The 10,506-nt window shown below is 43.7% G+C and overlaps 1 protein-coding gene across 3 annotated transcripts in view; it reads left to right on the top strand.

The window, feature by feature from the left end:
• Positions 1–1,825: 1,825 nt before the first annotated feature.
• The window catches only part of BCAS3 (BCAS3 microtubule associated cell migration factor), a gene marked incomplete at both ends in the record, with an annotated part of 301,055 nt that continues 292,374 nt past the window's right edge, over positions 1,826–10,506 (top strand). For all 3 annotated transcript variants that reach the window (XM_079545130.1, XM_079545129.1, XM_079545128.1), the window contains 4 exons: positions 1,826–1,896; positions 3,944–3,998; positions 5,394–5,469; positions 7,298–7,404. In XM_079545130.1, the coding sequence (XP_079401256.1) occupies positions 1,826–1,896; positions 3,944–3,998; positions 5,394–5,469; positions 7,298–7,404 (309 nt within the window). The remainder of the gene's footprint in view (positions 1,897–3,943; positions 3,999–5,393; positions 5,470–7,297; positions 7,405–10,506) is intronic.

The raw sequence follows: 10,506 nt of genomic DNA, 5'->3' as shown, positions 1-10,506 counted from the left end.
CACTGCAATTAACACTCTTTCCTCCTTCCTGGCAGCTGCTGTATGGAGCTAATTTCCATAGGACTTCCTTGGCAGCTCCGTGATGACACAGATCTGGCATTTTGCACGTGATGTGTTTGCAAATGGGGAAACGAGGAGCGATGCTTTGATCCAAGGGCTGGAGGTATTCCTAGGACCTGATTATTGCTGGAACAGTAAGGCACGGGCTGGAATTATCTCTGTGTTGCCATGGTGACAGAAATCCTCTCTGGGAATGTGTAATTCCGTTTCATCCGGGCAGTGAATGCTACGCTAAGGGGGAAAGCAGCAGGCTCTGTTGGATTGCCTGCTGTAAGACTTCACAGGGACACAACCTATGGCTATCAACGCAGTTTTAAGCAGCAGGGCGGTTCACGCCCGGATAAATATTTATTCCCTGACAGTCAGACGGTGCCTGCCGCTCCCCAGGTGCCACGAGCTGCCCGCGCAGCTCAGCGCGTCGCCCTGAGGGCCGGGGATGCGAGGCTCCCGCCTCCTCAGAGCCCCCCGCGCGGGAAGGTAAACACGGCGCCTTCCCGCCAATGGGCGGCTCGGCACGTGACGCGTCACCCGCGGCCCCGCCTCCACCCACGTGCGAGGGACCTGCGCGGCGGCTCTCGCGAGATCTCGATGTAAACAAAGCTGACTGGGGGAGGAGAGGGGGCAGCGCCGGCTGAGCTTCGCCATCTCAACCGAACTTGCATGAGCGCAACCGAGCCCTGCGCCTTCTGCGTCCCGCCTACTTTGGAGGAGAGGACCGTGGATTGGTCGACAGAGGGGAGCAGCCCGCCTTCGGGGCCATCTGATTGGCTCGCGGTGTGAGGTGCGCTCCGTGTCACTCCCGGTGGGGGTCCCAAACACTGTCAGTGAGGAGCCGGGCTGAGGGGCGAGGCGGCAGGTGAGGGGTGCGGCGGGGCCGGTAGGGCCGGTGCCCGGCCACGGCAGCCGGGGAGAGCAGTGCGTGAGGGCTTAGGGCGGGCTCGGGATCCGCGGGGAGTTGGTGAGGGCGAGAGCGGGGCTGTGAGGCCGGGCGGTGGCCGGGGCGCTGAGGGCGGGCGAGCTGCGCCCGGCGGGGCCGTGGCGGGAAGCGGGTAGGCCGGGGGCTGCTGGGAGCTGCCTGCCAGGGGCTGCGGCCTCAGCCCCTGCGGACGGAGCCGGGCGGGTCGAGGTGCAGCGCTCCGGTGTTGCTCAACCGCTGTGCGGCCGCCTCAGCGCTGTCGCCCGCGTTCCCGCTCGCGGCTCGTGCCGGTCGGAGCAGCGCTGTGGGCTCTCAGCCTTCAACTCCCGGTGTTGCGGTGATGGACCGAGCCATCGAGCCGTGCCGCCGGGTCGCTGCGTGCGTTAAGGGTTAAGGTTGCTAAGTATGAAGCGAAGCTGATAACTCGTGTTGGAGCTGGATGCGGTGATCCTTATGGGTCCCTTCTGCCTTTTCTGTGATTCTTTATTGGGAGTTTGGCTTTTCCTTTGTGCTTTCTAAAACCATGGAGATGGAACGCTGTGCCTGGGAGCTGTGGTGCCTTACAGGTGTTGTTTGCCATTAGGAAAGGCGTTCAGAATTCAAAGGGCCCAGTTGCATTCACATACTTTGCAGGAGGTGTATTGATACCAGTAGAGGATATCTCTATCTATCTGTATTTTTAAGAGTGCTGTGAAGGTGTGGTGCCTTATGGGTTGAGTCAGTTGAGTTTCCTTCCCCCGGAGGTTTTCATAATCCTAAAAAAGGTGACGAGAGCTGGACTGTAAGCGGTCTTCATGCAAAGGATTGTCATTAAGAGGAAATGTTTCTACAGGTACCTGCAGAGAAGCAATGGCGACAGAATCCCCGCGCCGCCCGAGTCGCTGCACCGGAGGAGCGGTGGTCCGCCCGCAGGCTGTCACGTAAGAATGTTCTGGAAGAAAAGGCCTTATGGGGAATGTGTTCTGTGGTCTTGCTCGTGAGGCACCTTGCCCAAACTCTCTTTCAAAGCTCTCTCTGAGAGATGACATTGACAAAACATTGCTGTTGCAGTCGGTATTTTCCAATAAAAGGAAGTAAGCAGGTGTTGCTTTCCTGTCTCCTCTGCCTGTGCAGGTCAGACAGCCTCCCTGAATGAGATACTTATCAGCCTTTAGAGCTGTGCAGCTTAAAGATGAATACTGAAACAAATTCTCATGGAGAAGATTATGCTGAGTAGCACGTAGCTCCCTGCAGAGTTCTGCTTATGTTAAACTGAATTGTTATAAACAGAAGGTGGTAGAGAACTACAAGAGGAGTGATGCATAAACTGATCTTCTTTGAACTTGATTCTATAATGCATTTTAAGCCTCCCAATGTTAAGTGTTCTGTGTGTTTTTAGGGTTTGTTGTTTTTTAAGCAATTCAAAGGAACTTTCAGGGCTTTTTTTTTTTTTTTCCCCTACATTGTGAAGGATTTAGTATACTATGGTGGATAAAACATTTCCCAAACATCAGCTTTGTTTCTAGGCATGCTACAGGGAGGAAAAAAGGCACCCCAGTACTCATTTAACAAACTGACAGAGCCATTATGACTATTGCTGGTAGGCATTCACACCAGAACTTCAGTCACCATTAATACTATACCTGTAAGATGTTATTGGTTGGTAACGAAGGACTCTGAAGGTACACAAAGACAATTTTTGTGACCTACATAAACAAAAGAAGGATCAGCCCTAGAAAACCACACCTTATTTGTAAGGCCTTTACTTAAAGCAGTAGGATGGTCTCCACTGATTCAGCCATTCCCTGGGTTGCTGAACAAAGCCTGGTTTTGTCATTGGTTGGAGTAAGCTTTCAGATATTTTAAGTCCTGTGGTTTTGATTCATCATTGTTTTTAGAGAGGAGTGCAGTAGTTGCGTTGATTGAGGTGCTGCAGCATTTGAAATATCTTTGCTGCCCTCGGTTAGGGGAGAGCATCTCAGTCTTACCTGCTGAAAGTTCCAACTTTGAATAATTTACATGGTTTTAGAGAATACAAAGAAAATGTGCATACCTTTGGCCATCAAAGTCCTTGATTGCTTGCTTTATGATTTTTCCTTGTTGCTCTTAGAAATCTTAGAGTAGCACAGGAAAAGTGCCTGGCAAAATGAAAGTGTGAGGGCTGCCAAAGCTGTGCACTGGAGGAAGTTGCTTTCTGTTTGTTTTTGAGTTTCCAGACTTTATGAACATAGATTTGGTTGCCAGAATATTTCAGTATTATGCATTTCAAAAAGCCCAAACTTTCTGTGTAGTTTCAACACTGTGTCATGAGCTCAGCCAACGTTGTGCATTGCTCAGCAGTTACACAAGAGCCTCACCACTCGTGTGAGGATAAGCTCATAAAGACGTTTGTTTAAATCTAGCAGAACCAGTGTATCTTGCAGTACATACTATGCTCTGCTGCTAATGAACTTCCAAGAAGGAATAAGCTTTCCAAGCTGTAAAACTGTATCTGGAAGTATCTCCTTACTCATCCTGGTTGGGGTTTTGTTCCACCCACTGCTGCTTCCATTCCCCTTGTTGCTGCACATTTGCACCTGAGGTCGTAAAGTTTTCAGGCCCCACAAGGAAAGCTCCAGCCCTCGGTGTGAGCCCTCTTTCATGGCGTAAGATCCAGTTCAAGTAGAAAAATGCTGAGAAATGTTTTTCCAAAAGCCTTTTTTGCTCTAATTGGTCTTTCTACTGTGGAGAATGTGGGTTCTTTCTCAGCTGTTATATTTTATCTTTTCCTGAGCAGTTGTTTCATAAGTAGGTATCAATTCATATTTTACATACTTTTAGGTCACTTTGTATGTAGTCAGTGTGTGACAGCCTATTGAGTAACTGCATCTCATCCTTAGTAGTTTTGTGTTGTCATGTGTGTTTCCTCTGTCAATATGTCTTATTTAATATATCCCTAACCACTTCTGGACTCCAGTAGTAGTGAAAAATTCTCCTTCTGTTTTCAAGGGAACAGTCATATATGGAAAGTGTTGTTACTTTTCTTCAAGACGTTGTGCCACAGGTATGTGCATACCTTAGAAGTTTTTTCACTAGCAAAGCAGAAGTCTTCATTGTGTTTTCTCTCCCTCTCTGTCTTCTTTTGTCCCTTTTATTCCCTCTGTGAGAACTGCAGTGCTTCTGTTTTTGTGATTTTCACAGGTAGCAGCAGCATGAAATGGTCACTTCTGTATTGCTTGTGGGCCTCTCAGTAGCAGAGGGAAGGCAATGCTGGAAAGCTGCAGTCAGTAGTGAAGTGTTGCAGCTAATTGCCCATAGCCTCAGGGAACTCTCTTGGTTCTTATTTGAATGACTATCTTGGATAACTGAAGTCATGAATTTCTTTAATGGTAATAATAATAATAAGAAATCCCCTTGCTGGTATTAGCTTGTGAAATGCATTTTTGGACTCATGGTCAAAATTAAATTAGTCAAACTTTCATTTCAAAGACTGCTGCATTCCTTATCCCCCCCCTTGCTGCCTTTGCTTTTCTCTGTAGTTAAAGGGTACAGTCTGTGTTTTGTTGTACAAATCAATTTGCCTTGGAAACATGGAATGCAGTCTGTTTTGAAAAGTAATACCCACACTTTTTAAATCTGTTTTTTTAGCTCACGTTATTGCTTTTCTGGTGTGTATAAAGTGATTATATGGTCTCTTTTCATATTTATTCCAATATATTGCTCCATATTTTGCCGTAATTCATTTGGAAGTGATGGTATTTCTACTGCAGCTCACGTTCTTACTACCACAGTTTCTCCTGAGAACTGTAAAGCATGCAGCTTGGAAACACTGCAAGTCTCCTTCAGAGTTTCTTTGTGTATCTCATCTTATGGGAGTCTGTGGAACACAGAACTGAAACACAGATTTGTTCTGCTGGGATTACAGTTTATTCTCTATAAAATGTCTGTGATAAAGATGTCACAAATATAACTATAATGTGTTGGTAAAATAAATTGTAGTAAAAGTCTGTTTCTTTCTTCGTTTTTACTTAGCATTTAAGTGAAAGCATTGAAGTGGATAAAAAAGGTTTTAAGAATAAAAAGGCCTCTTGTGAGAACCTCTGATGTTGCTCTTAGAGGCAGTGTAGAATTGCTAGGAGTTAAATGTGGCAGAAGTCACTCTTTTAGCCTGACTAAATTGCTGTAGGTCCTGTGGCAGTTCTGGCCTGCTGCAGAAGGCTTACTGCTGTGTGTCTGCTTCAGTGAGTGATGTTAGAACGTGTGAGTCACAGCCAGCAAGCTGTGTGCTGATCATGGACTGGTTCCTTTTTGAAGCAAGATGACCCAGTAATCCTGGCTGCCTGTAAGGTGCAGGTATACCTGATTACTGATAAACTTCACAGTCTCTTCTGTGCTCTATAAAGGAAGGAAAAAACGGGTGTTACATTTTCTTATTTTGAGCCTTTTGCTTTTTGTCCAGGCCTACAGTGGCACTCCTCCAGCAGAAGAAAAGGAGAAGATCATTTGGGTCAGATTTGAGAACGCGGATTTGAATGGTACGGTTTCATTTTTCTCTCAGTATGTAAATGCTTTTGGTCAGTACCGTGCAAATGGAACAAGTAGGCCCTGCTACTGCATCTAAAGGCAAACCAACTCTTGCTTAGAGGCAAATAATAAAAAATCCTTTTGTTATGATAGTTGAAGACGAAGCATAGAACTGAATTTCTTTTGTGCACTGTTTGGTTTTAAAGTTAGATTATCTAACTGTGAATCCAGGTCCAAGTTGTGGATATACCAAGTTGTTGGATATACCAAGTATGTGGATATACTATGTCCAGTGATGTGTATAATTCATAGTAACCTAGAAAGGATGAGCTGTTAGGGAAAAGGACCAGGAGATTCTATGATGTCTTTCTTTATATGATGGTAAATAAAAGCAAGGCCACAACGTATTCTTTAAAAGCAACTTACTGCTTCTAGTGTATCTCAGCAAGTTGTCTGCTAAAGCTGCTGACTGGCAACTGCTGTCCAGCATCAAGAAAAAATGGCAGTGGCCACAGGATTTTGCTAAGAGTGTCGAGTGAAGTGCATCTCCAGATACCATGTGAGATGGTTTACCTCAGCCCATCCCAGTCACCTTTTTTGAACAAGCAAGATTAGTGACTGAGTGGGAAGTGGTTGAACGCTGCTGTCAGGTAACTCGCCCAAATGGACTGAACACTTTGCAGTTGTTTGTAGTGTATGGCACGTGTGATTGCTGGAGCTGGGGGACTGAAGGATCTGCATTCCTGATCAGGCTTTTCTGGAGAGCACGAGAGTTAAGTTTTCTAGAGAATTGCTGTTGTCTGCCATCTTATTTTCCTGTCTAGAGCTCTATGATAAAGGTTTATTCTGGTCAAATATGAAGCAATAGCAGCTATAGCCAGAACCATGATGAGGAATTTTCAGACTCTCCTTAAAGTTAATAGGAAAGATTATTATGTTTTCCAGCTGTTGAAATGGCACAGAGGCTGGCAATTCATAAATTCATGGTTCTTAGAACAAAAAAGGACCTATCAACTCATGCATGGCCAGCTTTATGTCCAGCTTTAGGCTGTCAAAGCTTTTCATTGTGAGCTCCTTGTCCTCTTCTGTTTATTTTTAAAAGTTCTTGGCCATTCCCTCTTTAGGCTCTTTTTTACAGCATAACAAAAATGGTTTATGATATTTTCCAGAATCCTTTGTATTTTGTCTACGCTTTTATGCCACGTAATGTGTTTGGACCTGAGTGTATCCTATTTCAACATCCTGAATGTTTTTCCTCTCTTTCTTTGATGCTTACGTATTTGCAGGGATCTTTTGTTCATCCTTGGAAATAAAGTTGTACAGGGCCTTACTCAAGAAAGGCTTAATTTTCTTGTTATGTTCTGAGGCACTTTTCTTCCTGTGGTTTTCCTTCTTTTCAGAAGGTTGATGCAAAGATTAGTTGTGCACTCTTTAGGAAGAGCTTTGATCAGTCTGTGCGTTTGTGGCTGTAGAATGTGTTAATGTTAACTTTATTGGTCTTCTCTCCATTTTAAAGATCTGCTGTGTTTTGTTCATCACAGGAGGGAGTTACAGAAGTTCTAGGTGTATTTTATGATAACTCTTGTTTAATGAAGGATATTTTCCTCCACTGTTTTCCATTCTAACACTCTCTAACTTCTCTGTGAAATTTTAATGGATCTCACCTAAAAGGATGCATCTCAGTGTTGTTTCAGCATAAAAAATGTAAACCTCATTGCTTTGCCTTTAATTACAAGAGCAGAAACATTGACTGGGGAAACACCATCCAGTACAGCTGGTAATAACCGCGACTGCTCCCAGCCTGTTAACCAGTGGCTTTGCTCTTTAAACCCAATTTAGATACATCAAGGAATATGGAGTTCCATGAAATACACAGCACTGGGAATGAGCCACCATTACTGCTAATGATCGGATACAGTGATGGAATGCAAGTCTGGAGCATACCTGTAAGTACCAGCAAACTGCTCTTGTATGGCAGAAGTGCTGTTGTTTGTAAGGTGTGCTATTACCTGAAGGTTTTAACTTTTCCTGCTGGAGTGGCTAGAGCCAATGTTCACCATCGCTGCTGTGTGATGTGCCTGTGGTAAGGTGCGTGCTGAGCGTGGATCAAACTTGTAAATTCAAGCTCTCAGATCTGAGTGTTTTTTACAAATGATTTTTTAGGTAAATTTTCAGAGGCTAATTGGGAGCAGCATCTGGCACTGCAATAGTTGATGTCCTGGGAAGACAAATCTTTTTAACTTAGGGAAAGGAAAAGAGAGCGGAAAAATATGAAAGGAATTTGTTTGTCCTGGGAATGCAAGTATGACAGTATGAATGGTATTTTACAATCACAGTGTTTGTCATGTACATGATTTGCAATTTTAATTTTATTAAAGTCTATGTGTGCATATGGGTTTGATTTTATGCTGTCATCCACACCCTGCAGTTTGTGTTTCAGAATGGTTTATGAGCACATGGTCTTAATTTGGGGGAATTTCTCCCAAATTTCTTGAACTATGGAATAAAGTTTAATACAGTAGGTCATAAAATTCTTAACTTAAAAAAAAAATATGGCTCATAACACCTTGTCCTTCAAAATAATGTAGTGAGGATGGAGTTCTTTCTCTTCATAAAACGTTAGGCCTTTCTGAAATATATATATTTCTGTATTATGTAATGGTTTGCTGTGTAAAAAGGGTTTGTATACCAGTAGCTTAGATGGTAAAACAGAAAATGCTCTTATTTTGTGCACCAAAAAGTAGGCATGTCTAATTGAGTTTCCTAGGGTGTGGGAGAGCTGGCTTTTTCCCCCTCTTCATTTTGCATGTTGTTAGCTGGAGCTGAGGAAGAAAAAACTGCTGAACTTTTGCATTTAAGAGAGGATGTAATAGAAGGAAGGGCCTAGTATACTTCCAAGAGTAGTAAAGTGTGATTGAGGAGCTTCTATTCTTGTGTGTCTTGAGAAATTGTGGCTAAATCTGACTTTCCTGGCTTTATTTTGGGATTTTGCTTTCTACTAGAGTTAATTGAATACTAAAAATTATTTTACAGTACCAAATTAGTTTTCTACAACGTTTTGAACGCTGATCAGTTTTTAGATAGTGTACAGATCACAGAACAGGCTGTTAAAACAGTTCAGAAACTCATTGCTTTGTTCTTCAAAGTGTGTTACAGAAAACAAACATTAGGTGTCAGTAAGATACCGAGCTAAGAGAGGAAACAGGCCTTGAGCAGCACTCAGAGTTACGCTGCGAGCTGATTCCTTAAGGCAGTGAGCAGTCACTTAGATTTAAGCTAGAGAATTTGTGCAGAGCAGCTTAGTTTGTCGTGCTGAAGTATTCTTGCCCACGTGCATGTTTCCTGAAAAAGGGGTTGGGATGCACTGTGTTGGCACTGGGTTGTTCTGGCTGTGTGATAGAAGAGCTCTGTATCTGGCAGTCATAGGTAATTCTTTGTTTTGTGTGTGTGCCCTTACTCTGTGCTTAGGTGAGAGTTCTGTGCATCCCTCTTAAGTGGCTTTCTGTGTCTAAATGGAAGCGTGTCTTTGTGAAAGCTGTCTGTATCAGTGCTCCTGAGAAATTCACCCTGCAATGGCATCTTATAGGTGTAAAGAGAGCGAGAGTGAAAGAAGCAGTGCGTCTTGTTTCTTTGATACATGAACACATTACCTCAGTGTAACCTGTTCTACATTAACTGCCTGCATTTAAGCTCTTACCCCGTGGTTCACTGCATTAAGCATGAAATGATTTGATGGATCTTACTAACAAATGAGGAGTTGAACTACTTCACGTTTATCCTGACTCATGTGAAGTAAGTGTGCTCCCTGGTCCTGACAGGTAGGCAGACGGGGTAACTTAACCCAGTTTCCCAGTGGGAAAGGCCTTTTTTTCTTTTTTTGTATCTGAATAAGCCACAAGTGAGGCGACTGGATGCCTGATGTGACCTTTTGCAGGAGGGTTGCTGCTTAGTGCAGCCAGGTTGTATTTTCCCAGCGTGTTTCATTTCTTCATAACTTCTACATTTTGATAGTATTTCTTCTTTCAGAGGAATAAAGAAAATGAAATTGCAAGAAACTTACTGTAGTTCATATCTTGCAGAGGTGTTTTTCATGGGTGGGGGGGAAGTCTGATGAATTGGAAGAAATTTGCAACTATGGAAATATTGTACCATCCATCTTAGAAACGTGAGCTGCAGAGGCAGCACGGTGCTTTGTCAGCCCTTGTTTGTTTAACCTGTGAAACTGGGAAAATGCATCCAAAGGGGGAAGCGTCGTCTTGTGCAGTGCTGCGGTCCGCATGTGTTGGTGTAATGCCAGCGCTGGGATGGGTCTGCTGTTAGTAGCACAGACTTGGATAGCTTCTCAGATTGATAGTCTTTGATATCGGTTTTTAAATATCTTCTCACATCTTATCTTACCTGATAAGCTTGGAGGTAGCACGGCCTGTATTTATCCATGCTTGTGTTTCTCCATCTATTTTTTTCCTTACTTAGTCCAAGTAAAAGAAAATCTGGCAGTGGAGCTGCTGACTTAATAGTTAGGGTGTATTTGACAGTGCTTTGGTACTATACAAATGCATCTCTTCTTCTTGATCTTGCTGAGTGCTTAGCTCGTTATTACACAACATTATTCCAGTTATTAAGAATAAAATAGAATCTCCGTAGTTTAAAAACCTTTCAGTCTGAAAAAGCAACAATTTGACATTTCTCTGAAAATCTCCTCAGTGAGGCTATTATCTGTAGCATTGTGCTATTTATTCGTACAATTGAGCCTCTATTCAGCACTTAATAAAATAATGTGTTGCAGGCAGCCCGGTTTGTGTCTGAGTGATTATGAAGTGTTTATGACAGCTCCTAAGCTGACACTCGCCGTAATGGTGTTACATTGACTTCTGAACACCTCGCAGGCTGCCTCCAGGAGTGTGTGGCTCTTTGCAGTCTGAGTGCTTTCACATTAACATCTCCTTGGAGTAAGATCTTTGACTACAGAAGTGTTACTTGCAAATGGAAGATACCATTAGGGCTGCTTCAAAGGGCTGGAATAGTGTTTGGACTGCTGGGTGCTGAAG

Source organism: Tetrao urogallus, assembly GCF_951394365.1.
Source record: "Tetrao urogallus genome assembly, chromosome: 20".
NCBI classification, from domain to species: domain Eukaryota; kingdom Metazoa; phylum Chordata; class Aves; order Galliformes; family Phasianidae; genus Tetrao; species Tetrao urogallus.
Note: the sequence above shows the minus strand (reverse complement) of the source record. Positions and strands in the feature narration are given on the sequence as shown.